We start from the raw sequence: 20,677 nt of genomic DNA, 5'->3' as shown, positions 1-20,677 counted from the left end.
CATCCGAACATCACACCTGCGGGACAGGTACAGGATGGCAACAACAACTGCCTGAGTTACACCAGGAACGCACAATCCCTCCATCAGTGCTCAGACTGTCCGCAATAGGCTCAGAGAGGCTGGACTGAGGGCTTGTAGGCCTGTAGTAAGGCAGGTCCTCACCAGACATCACCGGGAACAATGTTGCCTATGGGCACAAACCCACCGTCGCTGGACCAGACAGGACTGGCAAAAAGTGCTCTTCACTGACGAGTCGCAGTTTTGTCTCACCAGGGGTGATGGTCGGATTCGTGTTTATCGATGAAGGAATGAGCATTACACCGAGGCCTGTACTCTGGAGCGGGATCGATTTGGAGGTGGAGGGTCCATCATGGTCTGGGGCGGTGTCACAGCATCATCGGAGTCAGCTTGTTGTCATTGCAGGCAATCTCAACACTGTGCGTTACAGGGAAGACATCCTCCTCCCTCATGTGGTACCCTTCCTGCAGGCTCATCCTGACATGACCCTCCTGCATGACAATGCCACCAGCCATACTGCTCGTTCTGTGTGTGATTTCCTGCAAGACAGGAATGTCAGTGTTCTGCCATGGCCAGCGAAGAGCCCGGATCTCAATCCCATTGAGCACGTCTGGGACCTGTTGGATTGGAGGGTGAGGGCTAGGGCCATTCCCCCCAGAAATGTCCAGGAACCTGCAGGTGCCTTGGTTGAAGAGTGGGGTAACATCTCACAGCAAGAACTGGCAAATCTGGTGCGGTCCATGTGGAGATGCACTGCAGTACCTAATGCAGCTCGTGGCCACACCAGATACTGACTGTTACTTTTGATTTTGACCCCCCCTTTGTTCAGGGACACATTATTCCATTTCTGTTAGTCACATGTCTGTGAAACTTGTTCAGTTTATGTCTCAGTTGTTGAATCTTGTTATGATAATACAAATATTCACACATGTTAAGTTTGCTGAAAATAAACGCAGTTGACAGTGAGAGGACGTTTCTTTTTTTGCTGAGTTTATTAACCCAAATATTTCATATACAGGTCACACCTTAAACCAATAACTTAATCATAACAAAAGTGTAAAATGTACATTAAATTATGTACTGTTAAAAAGAAAATCTATTCCATTTCTGATCATGTTACAAAAATAAAAACACTGTTTTAAAATTACTTTCTCTAACTGGAGCATGTGAAAAGCATCAGCACCAGTTTCCTTAAAGAAGCTTACAGAGAACAAAAAAAAGCTACTCTTCATTTGGCCCAGGTTTTATTGAAGAAAACTCAACATTGTAGCAAATTGTCCTTTTGTCAAGGTAAGAGAAGTTAATTAAAATAGAAATTAAGAGCTTTTTAAAAATGACGTTTGAGTGAGGGGTAAAAAACAGACGATGCATTGTGGGTCAGAGAGAAGTCACTTTGGATGCTGAAAGGCACATTTGAATAACAAGTGGTGAGGATCACTGGTCAGAATATTCCTGTTTTGTAGACACTGGGAAACTTTGTACATGACAATGACGTATAAAGAATATCAAACCATCCAATCCCAGTCCAAGCTTGGCATTTCAGGTCAGGAAAATAACATTCCTTTTCATTGACCACTTGGGTGCCCTGTTTTTGAGCTAACAGTTGTCAGCTCAACAGCTCTTTCACTGACTTACAATTGTCATTTTAAATCAGTAACACCTAGAGTTTTATGAATCTTCATAATAAACTAGTAATGAAACAATACCAATAATACTTTTGGTCAACAACCACAAATGATTGAGTCAAAGTCAAAGTCCATAAACATGGTAAACTCTTGAGTAATCTCTAGATGAGTTTGTGCACACTAGAGCTTAACGTTTTTCCACTATCACCATCATCTCTGTGCATGGGAGATGCTTTGTGCTGCTAAGAGCCTTAAACATCGCATCCATGGCACGGGCAACTCCTTGTGCTTGCCATGCGTATTTCAGTGCAAACAGGTGGCGGGGCTTAACCTAAAGCCAAAACTTCAATGCCAGTAGAAAACGTGCAATGGGAATTAGCCTACTCAAAGAGCTTTAAACCTCTGGCAAAATCACAGTAAATGTGGCTCGGCCTAACCTGGCTAGACTGAGAGTGGAAAACAGACAAATCTGGGCATTGATCTGGGTTCTAAGCTGAGGGATCCCACCTCACAGCATCTCACAGCCATTTTAAACCAATGCAAGTGACCTGTGCTACTTTCCAAGCTTATGACAAGTGAATGTGGCCATATTCTAGACGCAGTAAGCCCATGTGTCTACTGCAATACCAGAGAAGACCAACATTTGCTGATACACAGCTCATTTAACTCTACCCAAAGACCCACCGAAGACTCTGTGTTCCAAAGCCCTCTCCTGCAGCTAGACAGAGTCCAAGCGCTAAACATACCGTTGGACTAGGAAATATATTCTATAGTACAGCACAAATATAACAAAATTGATGACCCACTACATCTACAAAACAGGATACACTCCAACGATGACCCCCGTTTAATGTTATTAATATGTGTCTTGTGTTTGACCTCTGATGATATTAACCCTGATGTGACCTCTGCATCCCCCCCTCCCCTCAACCCCCTCCCAGTCCCAAGCCCTCTGTCCCGGGGCCTTCATGTGATGGGGGAGAGGCCCTGCTGGGGCTCCAGACTGTCCCTGTCTGCATCTGCAGTGTGCTCCAGCGGGGGTCTGATGACGATGTGGACTGATCTCTCCCTAGGTACCTCCTGCTTGCTGCTGCTAACAGCCCTGGTGCTCTTGGTCCTGCCCTCGCCCATCTGGCCCTCAACCGAAGCCCCGATCGGACGCAAGCGCACGGCGGACGCCAGCTTCCCAGAGTTCTCTCTCTTGGGACTGTCTGTGGCGTTGGAGAACGGGCTGGAGAATGCCTTGTCAACTGCGTCAGAGATGGGAAAGTAAGATTCCTGTTACTTCATGTCAATCATAGAGATGTGGAGAAAATGTAGTCTTTGTGTCTATCTGCCACTCTCAAAGTCTAAAAAATGCCTAGTGCAAAATATATATATTTTTTTTTACATGTAAACACATACATATGAGGGCATGATGGTAGTATGGTAGATGACTGCTCCTCTTACCGATCTTGTTGATGAGGGCTGGTTTGTGGGGAATGTGCTGCACTATCTTGTTGTTCTTGTTGTTCTCCACGTTGCTCAGGCTCTCGCTGGGCCTTCTCACGGTGCGGGTCTTGGGCCGAAACTTGTTGGAGCGGGCCTCCTGGATCCACTCATGTTGCATGGCCTCGTCGGGCGTCATGCGCTTCTTAGGGTCCCACCTGACAGAGAGAAGAGAGCAGAGAGTCAGTCAGAGGGAGAATCTCAATTGCATACACCTCGCGTGCTCTCTGAGGTCCCTCCCCTCTGACTTTCTCCTCCATTGGGTTTTGAGATGGAGGCGAGGAGAGAGAAGAGAGGAGTATGCAAATGAGATTCTCCCAGAGAGAACCAAAGGTAAAACCCCAAACTGGGCTTCCTTGTAGATCTCAATCTCAATGGGCCTCACCTGGAGGAGTAAACGGTAAATAAACTTAAGTCAATAATAATGCAAAAGAAGGCTCGCTTCACATGACTCCTTAGTAATAGTAATGTTTGAGATTGGGTAATTCTATGGCTGTGTTATTGACAGGTGTACAGTATGCACATTACATACGTGAGACAGCGTTTGATGAAGTCCAGAAAGAGAGGATCGTTGGTCTTCAGGACACTGGCCAGATCCTTGGAGTTGGGCCGTCTCTTTCTCCCCCTGCTGCTGGTGATGTTCCTGGGGTTGCCTTTGGAATCTGCACAATCACAACCAGTGATTAATCAACAAGAGGATCTCTTACTAAGAATTATAAACCGGGTAGTTTGAGTGCTGGATGCTGATTGGCTGAAACAGCATTTCAGCCATGTGTATATCAGACTATATACCCTGGTTGTGACATAAACATACTTGTTTACTGTTCCATTTATGTTGGTAACCAGTTTATAATTGCAATAAGGCACCTCGGGGGTTTGTGGTATATGGTCAATATACCACAGCTAAGGGCTGTATCCAGGCACTCCCTTTCACATTGTGCATAAGAACAACCCTCAGCTGTGTTATATGGCCAATATACCACTCCCTCAGGCTTATTGCTTAAACACCCTCTGACACTAAACTGATGCAAATCCCTATGTCAGAAATGTATACATTTAACTGTGATCCTATTTGTACATCAGTAGATGTGAAAGGTCTCAGTTAAACAGAATTTCAATTGAACAGTCAAAGAGAAAACCATGTGACTGTACTAGATCAAAAACGCTTACCAAAAAAATGCCTTTTCCTGGTCGCTGTTGACAAGAAATCATTTGGAGGCATTCCCAGCACCTGAGAACAAATCAGGTGAACACACACAGTGAGTAATACATCAACGTTGCTAGCCAAACCACAAGGTTGAAAGAGCCATTAACAAAGAGAACATGGTATTGTAGGTACTAGGTAGGTACCTCCATGATGCAGGCAATCTGCTCCACCTCACTCTCCCCAGGGAAGAGGGGGAAGCCAGTGTAGAGCTCAGCCAGGATGCAGCCAAAGCTCCACATGTCGATGGCCATGCTGTAGGGATGGCCCAGGAGCACCTCTGGGGAACGGTAGAAGCGGCTCTGGATGTACGTGTACACTGTGGAGGAGGAGAGCCAGGAATTAGTTATGCTATAATGTGATACCATAATGAGTTTGTGCCCCGTTTGCCTACTTGCTCTAACCTTACATTAGGAAACCTACAAACTAAGACACTCGCCTCTCTGCTGCTCGTAGCAGCTGGAGCCAAAGTCAATGACCTTGATGTTGCCTTGGCCTTTGTGTGACAGAAGGATGTTTTCCTGGAAAATAAATACCCAAGTATGAGCATATCCTCTCCATCTCCTGTGGCACCATTATACTGAACCAACAATGAATATGTGTGCAAATATGCTTCACTTTTCATTATGTAATGTCAAGGTTGTTAGGGGTTAAACGTCATGGCTAGGGGTCATACCGGTTTTAGGTCACAGTGGATGATCTTCTCTTTGTGCAGCATCTGCAGGCACTTGAGGAGGGAGTAGGCAAAGCGGCGCACCAGGATCTGGCTGAAGCCCTGGAAGTTGTTCTTTTTGATGAGTTCGTACAGGTTCACTCTGCACGGTCAAAGATAAGCAAACATCCTTTAGATTTAAATGCCCAAATAATCTTCATACTACATGTTTCCCTCCTGTGGATGAACTATAGCAGAAGTATTCTCTCTTGAACTAAATAAACAAATAACAAAAAGGTATTATTGTATTTCTGAATTTAATCTTATATTTGGCCCTACAGCAGGGGTGTCAAACTCAAATACCCAGTGGGCCAAAATGTAAAACCTGAACAAAGTCGCGGGCCAACATTGAACAAATGAACCTTTTAATATGGACCCAAACAAGTTTTGCTTTAACATTGAATATGGAACAAGCATCGCTTATTACCATACAATATATAATTTAATAGTGGAGACATGCAAAATCGAATTTCAAATGAAAAAACACATCAATGGCATTCATTTATTAAATAAATAAAATTTAAATAAAAATCGTATGCCTCTTTTCTATTTGCAGCCTTCTGATTTAAATACCAAAATAAACTTTTTCCACTGGCTAATAATTTTACAAATAAAATGATAATACTCCACGGATGAAGACTGACAGCTGAGCAGTATCAGATGCGTCGCAGCTCTCATCCACAGCGAGGGAGAAAGCAACGAAATCTTTTTCCTTTTCCATCAGCTGGTCATACAGATTGGTGGCAAGATCACATGTGCGATCAGCTACTGTGTTCCTGCTCAGGCTCACGTTTGAAAATGCTTGCGTTTTCTCTGGGCATACGAGGTCACAAACTTTCATCATGCACTTTTTCACTAACTCTCCCTCATTAAAGGGCCGGGCTGATTTTGCGATCTCTGCTGCCACTATATAACTAGCCTTTACAGCAGCCTCACTTTGTGATGTGGCTTTTTTGAACATATTCTGTTGTGAAACCAAACTTCTTTTCATCTCCTCTACTTTCTGGCTCCTTTGAGTCATGTCCAGGTCCTTGTATTTGTCATGGTGTTTCGTTTCATAGTGTCGTCTAATGTTGTACTCCTTACTTACAGCCACGTTGACTCCACAAACAAGACAAACAGGTTTGTCTTTTACATATGTAAACAGATATTCTGCCTCCCACTTGTCCAGAAAGCTCCTGTTTTCTGCCTACTTTTCGCCATTTTTGGGAAGGGATAGCGCGCTGACAGTTGTAGCGTCTATGTTGCTATGACTACTGTCACAGAGGAGAGGGCGTTTCTGGGTCCTGTCCTGATTGGCGCGCGAAAACTACAGCAGAGCATTATGGGATTCGTAGTATTAGCGGTGAATGCGCTGTATAATACCGGCGGGCCAGCTCTAGTAGTAATTTGGTATTGTCTCGCGGGCCAAATATAATTACCCCGCGGGCCAGAGTTTGACACCCATGCCCTACAGTGTCTGTGTCCGTCAATCCTACCCCAGGAGCTCGAAGGAGATGCAGAGATGGTTCCGGAAGTAGAAGTGCTCCTTCATGTGAATGACGTTGTGTTGGTTGTCTCTGTCCTTCCTTCTCAACGCATCCAGGATCTTCAACTCCACCATGGCCTGGTGGTGGAACCTGCAGCCAATCATAAGAGAGAAGCAGTGTTATAACATGTTATTAGTGAAAGGTTGGTATTTGACAACCCAGCTGTGCTACGATATGCTAGCTAGTGGTGTTAGTCACCTTTTCTTGTTGCGAATGACCTTGATGGCGACAAGTTCATTGGTCTTGTGATCTAGGCACTTCAGGACCTGTCCGAAGGATCCTTTCCCGATCACCTCCAGCACCTCAAACCGGAAGCCTATGTGGTCATGCGCGACCTGCAGAAAAAAGGGCATCATTTACTTAAAAGCAATACTGCAAAAACTTAAACTCTATATGGCACTAAAAATGGTTCTGAAATTCAGAGCTTCTTTACTGCCATCTTTGTGCCCATTTTTATGTTACCTTCAGATAGCCTCCGCTCTCATCATCGTAGCCAGAGTTATGGGGCAGGCTGGGGGAACCCTCCATCTTCTTGGCATCCAGGCCCAGGTACCAGACCTTGGAGTAGTCCATGATCTCCTCCTGCTCATGCTCAGTCAGACGATCTTTGAACGCCTTCAGGACCTCTGTATAGGAGGGAAAGGAAATTCCTGTCAGCAAATCCCAGTGTGCATTTGTTTCTTCCTGATTAAATAAGACCAAGGAACAGAAAACTCTTTCTCCTTTAGAATTGCCAATACTAAATCGCCAACTCCTACTCAGACCTAGTCCTACCCTTAGCCCACAAGCACACCTGCAGGAGACATGGGAAGATTGTGTCCCTCAATATTCCTCTCCTGCTCCTGATTGTTCTTCCTGTTGATGGACTCTGGCAGACTCTCCACTGTGGAGCTCTGTGATCTCTCATCCTGTCAATTGTAAAACATACAGGAAATGACCTAGTTGCAGAGGTTTTGCATGGTAACAATTTAACACTTATAATTTCTCAGGAGAATGTTTCATTGCTTCAATATACTAGGGTCTAAGTACATAATACCAAGAGATTAGCCGAATTGTAACAAGGACTCACCTGGAAGCTTTCCTGATGCCTAGTTCCTGAAAGCTGCCTATCACAGGTGTTCTGCAGGCCCTTGCTGGTGATGTTGGGCAGGATGCTTTCGGACAGGTGATGGTACTTGACATTGTTTACAACCAAGGGCTTAGTATCCAGCTTGGGCAGGGTGCCTTTGCCCGAGCCACAGTTCTACAGCCAGAACAAGAGAGAGAGGGAGAGAGCGAGAGAGGGAGGCAGAGAGAGAAGGACCCACATTTAGAGGGTCATCCAGGTTAAATCTACAGAGATAATACAGGTGTTGTTACATAACGAGGTTTGCGGCACTGGGTGTTTCTAGTTTTCCTGCTGATTCAGTAATGAGGCAGCAAGTAGCCTGTGGTGCCCAGAAAGGGCATAGAGTTACCTGCAAGGGCGAGAGTGAAGCAGGGTCTAAAGCCTTGGAGGTCTGCTTTTCGACAGAAGCTTTCACTGCAGCCTGACTCGGAGTCTCTCTCTCCATTTATTTTTCCTTCACTCTCTCTTTGTTTATAGGCTGCTAGTCTTTCTCAGTACTCTATGTAACACATCCTCTCAAAAGCTGCCCAAAAGGCTAGGTTATACCAGGGCACTACCTCTGACTGAAGGATAAAGCTGTGCTGTAGTTACAGTAGTATGGCTCTCGTGGCCTTATTGATTTGAACTGAAACAGAGCTACCAAATCGAGAGGGGAATTTCTATTAATAGAACGCACGGTTTCATATCCAGGGCTTTACTGCAGTATCTGCAAGATTAATTATTCATAAAAGAGCTATATATAGCAACATGGTACCGAAGACAGTTACCTCTGCACACGGCCGGCACATTTTCACACTGTTATTTAGGCCATTGAATCCTTTGGGGTAAGGCAAATGACTTTTAATCTTAAAACTCAGGATCCAATCAGCAGGGACTAACTGGTGATAACTACCCTGCTCTGTCTTTTCAGAGGAGCGGGCTGAGCTGTTCCGTCATACAGTATTCCCCCACAGCTCACACTAGTCATAGTACTCCCCCACACGACCAGATCATGACACAGTCATCGTATTCCCCACCCACCCACAGACAAGAGCAGAATACTGGAGGACCAGGGAGTAGGTTTACCTGCTGCTGCTGGTAGGCCCGGCTGGACCCAAGGCATGTGCATTCAGGCTGGAGTTTGTGTTGCTGGGAGAAGGCATCTGTCTGTGGGGTTGGATGAGAAAAGGATGTCATATAATATGCGCTAGCTGAAGACGAATACACACGTGTACACACCTACACATAGGCACACATTATTTTTCTTGGCCCCAGCACTCACACGTGCGCGCGCACACACACACACACACACACACACACACACACACACACACCGACTGCATATAGAAAATCTATGAAGGCCAACGTCCTAATTAAATTACAATGTATTTTTAGGACTAGCGATGATTCTCAAATGTGGTTCATATGCAGCTGTAGTCAATACTGCACAAATGCATGGGGGGGGGGGTGTATTCCACTATGGCTACAGTAGATACAGTAAGCACATTTTTGAATACTGCGATATAAAAATGTGCAGGAGCCCAAATACATTGTGAATCAAGTGCTGACACCAGCTAGGTGTTAGCACTGACATACAGATCATATTAACCCAGTAGACCCCAGGAAGCCAATGATCCATTCCTGAGCACACCAAGCTGTAGATCATGGGGATTGAAGTGAGGTTAGTCCATCTGAAGGTCAGTGGAACCATGAAACCATGGGAGTAATTCTGTCAATGCATTGACATCTGATTCTGAAAACAGTTGGAAAGTGTTTTCAGACCTAATTACTGTCTGTCTGTCCAGTACAGTCTGTACAGTACAGTACACTTAAAGTTAGTGATGAAAGTGCAGAGGTTCCAAATACAGTACTGTGAACTAAACCAAAATGCAAAAAAGACCATGTGGAATTTGTATCCAATGAGCTACATAAAACAAAGCAATAGCATTATTTAAACCTCACCTTGATATGAATTTCTGGAAACATTGCGTTATAACCCGGGTGAATTCCAATTATCATCGAGAATCACTCATAGTTGGTCCACGTGAGCGCACAGCTTGAAAACATTCCCAGGCTCAATTTTATTCCCGAGTAAGCGCAGAAACCAATATTCCGTTTCGCGTCAAAACGATGCTGGGGCTGGGTGGTAACTGCAGAGTAGTACTGCTGAATAGTAATGAACGGACTGTAGATGCAGAAAAAAAGCTTTGTCGGCCGAAGATTATGGAGAGTGTGCACGCTGTTGTTAGACTGACGCGCATATCGAAGGAGAGCCACCTGTTAGGGTATTCTACGGTCACGGTTTATTCCACATCGACAAGCGACACCTTGGACTCCCGGTATAGATTGTTTGTCAATTCATTCAACTGTCCAACTCCACACAGACTCCTCGGGGACCACATACATAACTTTCCAAGCATGAGAATCAACATTGCGCGTAAAACCATTATGTATCTGGTAGCCTATAGAACCATGTACAGTATTTGCCAAGTCCCCCAGCAAAACAAAATCCATCGACCGTTTGTGACCAAGCTCAAACAACAAATCCCCTCTCTAGCCCGTGTATGACACCATTTTTTCTTAAATCCCCAAATCCTTGGGTTCAGTCTTCGCGGTTTTTATCTCGCCGTGTAGGCCTACTGAAGAGAATGAGATGCACCTACACTGGTTCAGTGCTCAGGTGTCAGACTCACTGTCCGGGAACTGAAAACACACATCTGAGGCTAATGATCACTAACTACTTCACTATAGTCTCCCACGAAGGTACCATCAAAATAACCACATTAAACATGGAATATTGAATGATATCACAGCAACTTTACAGTTGTAAAGATCTTTAGGTTGTAAAAATGCAACTGTCAAAAAACAGTACTAAATCATCAAATGTTTAATCATTGGATCAGTTTTTAATCACACACACACACACCGCTGTGTCTTACTATACTTGTGAGGACTTTTAGGAGGACCAACAATTGATTGCCATTCAAAATCCTGTTTTCCCTAACCCTTAACCTAAAACAGCCTTTTTATAAGTGAGGACCGGCATGTCCTCACTTCTCAAAATTGTTGTTGGTTTACCATTCTTTTGAGGACTTCTGGTACAGGTATTGTAAAAAAAAACTAATGCACGCACACCTTCTAATTGAAAGTGAATTACACATGAAGGCAAACCATGTGCTTGCTCATCCAGAGTGGAGAATCCTTTGAGATGTGGAGGAGAGGCATCTACACTTTCACATGATTCATCCTACATACCCCACGGGTGAAGTGGGTGGTACAGGTTGTTCTACTGAAGCCTACGTCGGCATGGTCAGTCATCTCGGGGGTAGACACGACTACATAAGTGGTTGTTTCATAACAACATGTTTTTTTACCAGTGCTAACAGAAAATAGCTGTTTTCTTTCCATTGCTACCCATTGTATTTCTCTCACCTTTGACATACCATCCATATATGTTTATTTTTTGCCATTTCACAAGCTGCAGTCTCCATGGTGATATGATTTCCAGCTTCAGTCCACAATATTGAAGAAGCCTATAGTCACAACCACTCACTAGTAAGCCTCCAGCCTTAATCTGTTCATGGCTATAGGCTAAGCCCACTAATTTTTATGAAGACTGACTTCTTAATGCAGTGTAACAGTTATACCCAACAGTGCAGTTGAGGTAATTGGGCAAAGGTTCATTGTCCACAGTGCATAAAATCCCATTGATTATTTGACAATATTTTTTGCCTTATAACACTAGACTAACTGGAAACAATTGTGCAAAGGTAAAGGATAGCCCTTTTTATTTTCTAGTGGAAACAAAGGTATGTTTTTCCTGCAGCATGATGGAGTGCACCAGTAGACCTGTGTTGTTGTAGGTGGGTGTTTATTCTCTAACTTTAGTAGTAGGAGGCATCCAAGGCTAGGGAGTAAGGAGGGACCACCCACTGGTCTAATCCAGATCTGGCTAAATCCCATTAGTAGCCTGCCCTGGACTGACTGTCACAGAGACACAGAGAGGAAAACCACTCCGGAAGGAGCAGAGCTAGGAGCATAAGCACTGTAGTGGACATCAATTTCTACACAACCCTGAGAGCACACAATGCAGTGTTAACTATAGCAATAGAACTAAAACACAGTGGCCAAGCCTACATCTCTATTGTTTAGACCTTCACACACACACACCAACCAAATGCACTTCATGCAGTTTGAATTTCTATGATCAAGTCCAAGGTAAATCCGACAATAACTAATAGCATTCAATAACAACCACCTCTTCACTGCTGATCCAGAGAACGTCATAACAGGCATTAGTAATCAGCCCTGTTTGGAGTCTTACCTTGTCACCATCCTCGTGTCCCAGAAAAGGCCGGGGACAGACAGGTTTGGCCTGTGTAGCTGGCCTTTCCCAAGGACCCATATTTTAACACAGATTGTATCCACTTCAATCTGCGTTCAGAGACAGCTAGACACAATATTGTCTTGAGTAGACTAATCAGGCGCTGCTGGCTTTACCCTAAACAGTGCTGTCTGTCTGTCTGTCAGGGGTAAGAACCGGTCTAACCTTGCTGGTCAGAGTGAACTCTATCCTTTTGACTGAGCAGTGGTGGTGACACAACTGTCCCAGACAGACACCTCAGGCAGGCAGTGGCTGAGGAATGTGAAGTGAATGATAGAGTGGGCTACCTTTGAAGTTCATTCCACTGGGAATTTGTGGGTTATTTGACTTAGCTACAAGGGGTCAGAGAATGCACATACTTCCTTTTCTTTGTGCTGTAACGTAGAGATTTAACTCCATACATAAAATGAGGGGGGGACTTTAAAGAATAAAATGTAGCCTTCATGATTAGAAGATGATGCTTCATTTCCAATTTCCAACTAAATAGTTTGTTGAGAATGCCTCCAACAAGACCAGGAAAACACCGGACACTCACCATAGACAAATCAACAGAAATGTCCATTGCCATGCATTAAAAGACTGCTCAGTGGACTGTCTATATAGCATGTATAACATGTTGTAGAGCACCCAACACTTTTGGCATATCACTCCCCCCTGAACACGGTGTAAGCGACCTGTCTGCATTGTCTACCACTCTGAGCCATCTGTCGGCACATCCGCCACGTGGTGGGGTGAGCTGCACTGTCTGTTCCCCCGTTTGCTGTCCATGGTGCTGGAGATGAGACAGGCAGTCTGGCTCCATGTCAGCCAGGTAAGCCAAGACAGGTTTACGTCACCTCCTACACTCCCTGCCGAGAGCAATGGACTTGTGCTCTAACAAGCCATTTTTGGTTGCCACCGTTAGCAACCACATATGGGCACAATGTACAGCCATGAGCAATTTACCTGAAACAAAATATATAATGTGATGTTTCTTTTGAGTCCAATAGGGACCAATGAAAGAAAGCTTCTATCAAGCTAGATTCATTATACAATGTCAAAATGAAATTCCTAGGCCTTTTTTTTGCATTTCTTCTAGGCATTGCAGTGCTGATGTAGCCGCAACGCTCGTGTCTTTTTCTTCGCTTTCAACATCAGCCCTGGCTGAGTTCTGATAGTACATGTTCCAGAGTTTGAGGTAGATCGTGCCGCAGTCAGCAGCCCTAAATAGACATTTGATCAGAGGAGCAGTCTGTATAACGACATCTCTAGTAGCACCGAGATGTTTCCTGGGTGCATGGCATGTAGAGGGAATTCATCATCTCTCACTATTTCATATTCCTGCCTTTGGTTTCAGGCGTCCTCTCACTGGTATTCTACAGGAAATGAATTAGCACCACTGGATCAGGGAGTCTCCCACTCTCCTTTTCTTGTTAATTTTATGTGGTGGCTTTTTTTTCCCCATTCCACATTTTTTTTATCCTGTCCTCCAGTGGTCCTGCTATTTTTATCCCAAATCCCAGGTGGCCTACAGCAGATCCCAGTCACAGACTATTGCTTAATTTATTTTGGATTGCAGCTTTGCACATAGAATTCAGCCTGTGCAGAGACAAAGACTGTGTTACTCAGGTATCAATCAATGTGCTTTTTTATTTGCCAGAGGATTGCGATGTAGCTGGGAGTAGGGCTTCAGATTGATGGTAAGCTTACCTTCTTCCTGTGGTAGGCCTGGTTGGATCCAAGGCTGGAGTTTTGTTAGGCAAATGTGACTGTTGAATTCTGGGCTTTTCTCAGGTGATCTAAGAGTGTCTGCTAAATGTATATATTGTAAATGTCAAGAGAAATACAGTACCTTTATCAACAACGGGAGATGTTGGTTCCTGTTTTCGATAAGTCTCTTCAACTTCTTTTTCATTTCTTTCCTATTGAAAACAGAAAGGTCATCAACTTGAGAGGTTTATGGAGACTCTGGAGATTTTTGACATACATAGCTTTTTTTTTTTTTAAATAGTGGAATTATCTTTTGTGAGCGAGTTTTTTTTAATCATATTTGTCCATTATCTCTTTAGATATTTGCATAGTAGATTTGAGAAAATAACACAGCAATAGACTGAAAAAATAGGAAATGCACTAGAAAATTTGGCAAATTCATGATAAAAAAAGATTGATAAACAAAATCGGAAATGGAAGTCATAACTAATTCACACTTACTTTCGCTCATTGGATGGATTTACTTCGCTCATGTCCGGTGTTTACTGCTGCAAGGTAACGGAGTAAACTAAATATTGAACTCAGTCAAACGCAATGGTCAAACTGACTATGCATACATACGCATCATGTCATTGTGATTTCATGATGTCGTAATGGAGATACATTCGGACTGACGGCGGCGCGCTGTTGACTGATCAGCACTAAAAGTGAAATCAACACGTAAAACAACGCATTATGTAACGCCAAAAAAATCATGATAATGTTTGGTGATTCACTTTCCATTTCTGGTTTTGGGAGCAATGAGAATTATCATTCACTCAAAAAGCAGCTGTCCACAATGTTCCATAACAGACGGAGATGCTGAACAAACTCATTATACCTATACAGGCTATACTGGAAACATGCTCACTACATAAAAAGTTAGTTTCTATTGAATCTTTAATGTTTTATATTTACACATTGTACAAAGATTTCGCTAAACAACAAAATCCACAAAACCTTAAACACAAATAGAACACGTACATAGCCTATTCTACTAGATGTTCATAAAATCAAGGTAAAACGTTATATAAAAGGGGCATTCTGCAGTTGCTACATCCATTGTTTTACTTTTAAAATTAATGATATTGGCCCATTGATTCTTGAAGAATATAACATATAAATGGCTCATGAGGTTAGTTCAATGGTCATACCCCATCAGACCCCAAAATATAAGCTGTTTTACTCCCAATGTTTGTTAATACATTAAATGCAAACAAACACTAGCCACAGCCTTCAGTTCAACTTCTCGTTTTGATTTACATTTAGTTTAGTTGTCAACTAACGTGAATTTAACATGAAATTAACAACAAATGTCATCTCGTTTTAGGTTAAAAGTTGGGTGAAAAATAAAATGAAATACCCTTACCTTGACTTTTTGAAAATCCAATCAGTTTTCCACGTTGATTCAACTTCATCACATAGATTTTTTTGGGGTTGAAATGGCGTGAAAATAAAGTTGATTCAACCTGTTTTTGCACTTTGGGTATATAGCCTCAAAACATGGTAAAAACTATAGTTTTTACTATATGGTCAGTCCTTGCATCCACAGCTCTATCTATGAATTTCAGAGTGGTTACATTTCTCCAGCCTCATCCCTCAGCTTCTTACCGAAACAGGGGCAGGGTCTCCGTCCCTTTAACAATGATCATTTAGCATTTTAAGATTATTGTATCCAGCAGAGTGCGCCATTGCACCATTTCTTTTACATGTTTGAGTGAAAACTAAACAGACAGAAGACAAAAACCTCTCTGAAATAATAAAAGACACAAAGGGTTTGAAATCTAAAGGCTTTGCTGTAGGCCTAATAACAGTAAAAGTTGGGAACTGACCTTTGTTAATTCAAATGGTCCAAAAGATGAGCTGCTATAAAATGAGCGCATGTATGACACCAGACAAATACTAATTAACAGTACAATTTGAATGCCTCTTATTAAAATAGACAGATCTAGAGGATTACAAAAGGAATCCTGAAAGTTAACTGTCAATTACGCAGAGGCACAGCGCTCCTCTTTAATAGATAGGTGGGGTCAGTGACTAGCAACACTGGGGTGTAGGGGTTTAACCCGCACCATGCGAGACAGTCCAAGTCTTAGACCCTGCCCTGGAGACTTCACTGGGGCACTCTGTGATGAGCCGGGACTTCTTCCAACATGACCTGATGACAAGTTGAATGAGAAAAATAATGGGTGAACTGGGTCTTAAAATGCCTGAATACAAGGCACAACCTTGTTTCCAAACATGCAGTCCTACACCTGCTTATGATTAAGAGATTACGATGACCTCCTTGACCTTTCAGTCAGTCTTACCTGGAGGATTCCACTTGGGTATTCTGCCCCCTGCTGGACTACCAGAGACTGCAGGTCTGCCAGAGACTGCAGGTCTGGAGACAGGAGAAGCGGCAGGAGACCTCTTGGGCACGGAAGCAGGCTTAGCAGTTGGACTTCTACCTAAGGTGGGAGTTTTTAGACTGGGAGTCCCTGTAAGGCACAGAAGGACAATTTGATTGAAACTCTACAGGTTGGGAGCATAAAGAGATTGAGTTATTAGAATGGCAGTTCTACTACAACCAGCGTAAAAGTAGTTCCTAAAGCTATTAAGTACCTGTCAAATGTGGTTTGGTTTTTGATGGTTTTGAAGGCTGCTTTTCTTCCTTTGAGGCCGCCTGAGGTTTAGCTTTTGGTTGCTCCTTCTTAGCTGTCTTCTCTTTTGTGTTTTTCTTCTTTTTCTCTGGTTTCTTTATTGTGAACTCATCATCATCACCACTTTCAGCTGGATCACTGAAATCAGCATCACTCTCTGAATCTGAATAGAAAGGAATATTCAGTATACAGTACACAACAAATGTGTGTCATGAAATACACCTGGAATGTAGAAAAACAAAGAGCCTATGCCATTTTGTTGCTATGACAACCTGGTGTCCCTTTGGGATTGTAGTCCTCATCGCCATCCTTCAGCATGCTCCTTTGCTGCTCTGTAGCCTTGGAGGCTGCCTTCCTCTGTCTGGAGGGGGCGCAAGGGGATCCCCGATCATTCGTGATCTGGTCAAGGCCTAAGGGAGGAGATGATCTAATCACAAAGGGATCACTAGTGTCTGTGACATGCAAAAGCATGGGATCCAATAATATTAAAGAGATTTGTCAGTGGTGGGCATTTGTAGCATCACCACCCATGCATTTTAGATATAAAAAATAAATACCCAAATGATTGATGTCCACACTGCAGTTAGAAAGGCGTAATGATGGATCCAGATTTTCACCATCTTTTTGCGGTTGATTCTTGACACATCTTTCTAAAAATAAATAGAATAAAACTCAATTAAATTGCAAATAATTGTTGACAGTAGGTGAGACATGTGTGTCATCTATTCTCTACTCTATGTAATGTGCACATTGTGATAAATCTACCAATGAGCCAAACCCCTCCAAATTGCTGTTTTGCTGTTGAACAGCAATGTTTCAAACACCAGTTGTAAAGAATCAACAGTCCAATGCAAACCTGGATTATAAGAACATTGTTCCTCATTTATCTCGGTGGTTTTAAGCAACGACAAAGTAAGAGCTGCTTCCAAATCTCTGTCATACAGCTTCTCATCCAATGGTTTCCTGAAAAACAACAGGTACAATTCTGATACATTAAAGGCCTTCTCAAAGGGACATGTGACAAAAGTGTGACAAAGTTGACATGTAACACGTGATACGTGTAGGTGAATTCTGGTCATCCTGAGCTGCAGTTTCACAGACAATACTGATCAACATAGAGCAGATTGATCACAAGGTTACATTCAGAGTGACTGTCACTCTGTGTCACCATGACACATCAAAACACCCTTACTGCCACTGGCCTCAGAGACCTTGCCAATGATTCACCACACATTGTGTCTTTTTGTGATTTGATGCATGGCAGATCACAAGCAACGCGTCTGGCTAAAAGACTCATTTGAGTTTGAGCACTGATTTATGGAGTTCTCTGGGCCAGTGGTCAGCCTGATGTCATTACATACACCATCTAGACACAGTGTCTCTAATACTGCCTGCAACTGGGTATTTGTTATTGTTTATCTGTCACTATGCAGAATAAGGTGAAGGGGCACTGACAGAGGGCAACAAGGACATTCAGTGTGTTTGTGTTCTGCATGCATGCTTCTGTATACATAGGCGCCGTCACACACTACAAAACTGTTAAGAATGTTTCATACCTTTTGTCTCCACAACATATTTATTGAGGAACAAAGAAACAACAATAAATTCTATTGAATATATGGTGTTGTTTAGTAAAGCTTTTAAGGGTGGTTTCTGCTTGTTTCTGATTCAACTTCCTACCTGTCCTTGTGGCTTATGGGCTGTGAGCCAGTCTCTTGACTGGAGGTCTTGTTTGAGGGTTTCTTGCTTTTCTCCTGTGCTGGTTCTTTCACACTCTCCTTGGCTTTTTTGCTGGGTGGTGCTTTCACAGAGGCAAAATCATCATCTGTTTCACATGATCAGAAACAGTGGAACACATGATTACATACAAACCATAAAAGGAGAAGGGAATTGCAACACCAACTTGCTATTTACACCATAAATGTATGAAATACATTGGATTTGACATACCATCATCCAATTCCTGGAAATCGGAATAATTTACAAGCTTTGTCTTCCTGTAAAAAAAAAAGAATAATAAATCAATAAAAACCAACCAACCACACACACACACACACACACACACACACACACACACACACGCCTTATAAGTGACAAGATTTGGCAAGACCTAGACAGACAGACGGGTTGCCACCTACAATGTCCCAATGTAGGTCTGGGATTTCCGAGACTAAAGATCAAGCAAAGCAATACATTTCTCTAGTCTGTGCTGTCAGCTCGTACTACTGGCTAACGTTACGTTAGCAAGTTACTGTAATAGCTAGCGAGGCTTAGGTAATAAAGAAGGTAAGCTTTGGTTACAAACCTCGATGGTCGCTCCATATCAGTTCTTTTCATTTAGCGATGGTCAAAATTATATTATTGCTCAAATGTTTTACTGATCGTATCATAAAAGTAGCCATAAAACATACTATGCAGATTTTCAACAGTGGTCACTGATCCACGAAAACAAACTTTCAATCATCCCGCCCGAAAATGTGATTACAAATCTGACGATTCAGATTCGATGATTCGTCGTTTGTTCTTCACTTGTGTGAGACAAAGGGAGATTTCAATTTCAAAATCGTTGCGTCCTATCTCCTCTCTCTTCGTCTCCTTCTCAAAACCGAATGAAGAAGAATGTCACAGGGGCGGGACCTCTGGCTTTCTCATTCAATGTGTGACGAGGACAGAGGACGCAACGAGAAACAATGGACATCTTCGCAAAGATTTTTATAACCAACCCTCCTTGTTCCATCTGTGTGAGCTGGTGAGAAGAGGCGAATCTGCTGAGAAGAAATACAACTTTCACGAATCTATAACCCCATGTCTAGGATCAGATTATACCAAAGTATCTTTAAAGATGAATCAACAATCATTAATCAATTAACAGTTCGAGAGGTTTTGTGTGGTACAAACATGTTTGGTGCTTTAAAAAAAATTGATTTGTAAATTATGTAATTGAACTTGTAGATGTAGCAAGTGTTATTTGTGGCCTCTGTTTCAGGGCTAAAAATCGACAAAATTGGATGAGCTAAATTTGTTTTTGTTGTTGTGTGAATTAACGATATCAATTTAATTAATTTAATAAGAGTTGTACAGGTTTAGCAACATAAATATACATTTTAAGAAAGATACATTTTAAGAAAGTGCAATATAACAGCAATGGTGTAAGTACTTAAGTAAAAATAGTTTAAAGAACGACTTAAGCCATTTTTGGGGGTATCCGTACTTTACTTTACTTTCCTTTTGGACAACTTTTACTTCTACTTCACTACATTCATAAAGAAAATACTGTACTTGTTACTCTATACATTTTCATTGACACCCAAAAGTACTCATTACAAGTTGAATGCTTAGCAGGAAACAAAAATTGTCAAATTCACTGCACTTATCAAGAGAAAATCCCTGGTCATCCCTACTGCCTCTGAACTGGTGGACTCACTGAACAGGAATGCTTTTGTAGCTTTTTTTTGGTAAATATTATTTTATTTATTTATTTTTTAGAGGGGGCTTTGTTTGTAAATTATGTCAGTGTTTAAAACACATAAATTAAAACATTGTGCCACCTGGTTTTATTAATTTGAAATGATTTATACTTTAACTTTCACTTTTGATATTTAAGTGTATTTTAGAAATTACATTTACTTTTGATCCTTAAGTATATTTAAACCAAATACTTTTAGACTTTTACTCAAATAGAATTTTACTCGGTGGCTTTCACTTTTACTTGAGTCATTTTCTATAAAGGTATCTTTGCTTTTACTCAAGTATGACAATTTACATCGGCTGACGTAAAAAGGGCTTTATAAATACATTTGATTGCTTGTTTGGGTACTTTTTCCATCACTGTATAAAAGGTTAGTGCTGGCGGAAATGTTTGAGGTGGTTATTGGTAAAGTAGCCCTGGCAGATGGCACTATTATTTATTTTATGTCGTTTGTCATGTGTGTCCAACTGGAATGTATGCAGCTGGCTATACACTTGTGTCTCCTGGCGACCGGCTTGTACATAAAACATCCTCCATTCAGGATGCAAGGGTGTCGATTTCCTTCTTAACTAGCTTTAATGGCGAGCATCCGGAAAATAAACTGGAAAAATGATGCATACAGTGTTCATAAAAAATACACGCCGTTCAGCCAGGGGTAAACAACAGACTGCTGCAACCGGATCGGCTGAACATCAAGAAGTAGCGTTAGCCGCTCTAGCATGCTGGTGGAACATTGTGTTTAATTATTACGACATTAAGCATATTTTTCCAGCTTTTTCCTGGCAACTTTC

General features: G+C 42.3%; 2 protein-coding genes across 2 annotated transcripts; both read right to left on the bottom strand.

The window, feature by feature from the left end:
• Positions 1-1,001: 1,001 nt before the first annotated feature.
• On the bottom strand, positions 1,002-14,369 carry LOC106609440 (dual specificity tyrosine-phosphorylation-regulated kinase 4). Its single transcript, XM_014208284.3, has 15 exons — positions 14,238-14,369; positions 13,879-13,948; positions 8,750-8,830; positions 7,646-7,819; positions 7,370-7,484; positions 7,039-7,202; positions 6,775-6,911; positions 6,526-6,666; positions 5,012-5,150; positions 4,775-4,856; positions 4,482-4,654; positions 4,302-4,362; positions 3,664-3,793; positions 3,093-3,289; positions 1,002-2,893 (listed from the first exon to the last, which is right to left on the bottom strand). Exons 1-15 carry the CDS (start codon positions 14,267-14,269, stop codon positions 2,610-2,612), a joined length of 1,980 nt encoding a protein of 659 aa, XP_014063759.1. The 5' UTR covers positions 14,270-14,369; the 3' UTR covers positions 1,002-2,609.
• A 1,275-nt stretch (positions 14,370-15,644) lies between these two features.
• On the bottom strand, positions 15,645-18,941 carry LOC106609453 (RAD51-associated protein 1-like). The gene is given in 10 exon segments (XM_014208306.3): positions 15,645-15,933; positions 16,085-16,255; positions 16,380-16,580; positions 16,690-16,827; positions 16,975-17,067; positions 17,274-17,380; positions 18,098-18,242; positions 18,368-18,414; positions 18,723-18,753; positions 18,756-18,941. Coding segments are annotated over 10 exon segments (1,125 nt in total). The 5' UTR covers positions 18,820-18,941; the 3' UTR covers positions 15,645-15,805.
• Between the last annotated feature and the right edge of the window lie 1,736 nt (positions 18,942-20,677).

This window comes from Salmo salar, chromosome 07 (genome assembly GCF_965601325.2).
Source record: "Salmo salar chromosome 07, fSalSal1, whole genome shotgun sequence".
Classification (NCBI taxonomy): domain Eukaryota; kingdom Metazoa; phylum Chordata; class Actinopteri; order Salmoniformes; family Salmonidae; genus Salmo; species Salmo salar.
Note: the sequence above shows the minus strand (reverse complement) of the source record. Positions and strands in the feature narration are given on the sequence as shown.

Coding starts and splice junctions, on each gene's coding strand:
- LOC106609440 (XM_014208284.3), bottom strand. CDS start 14,269: ATGAGCGAAGTAAATCCATCCAATGAGCGAAA. Junction 6,912..7,038: donor AGAGCGGAGGCTATCTGAAG/GTAACATAAAAA, acceptor TTTTTTCTGCAG/GTCGCGCATGACCACATAGG. Junction 5,151..6,525: donor ATCTCCTTCGAGCTCCTGGG/GTAGGATTGACG, acceptor TTGACCGTGCAG/AGTGAACCTGTACGAACTCA.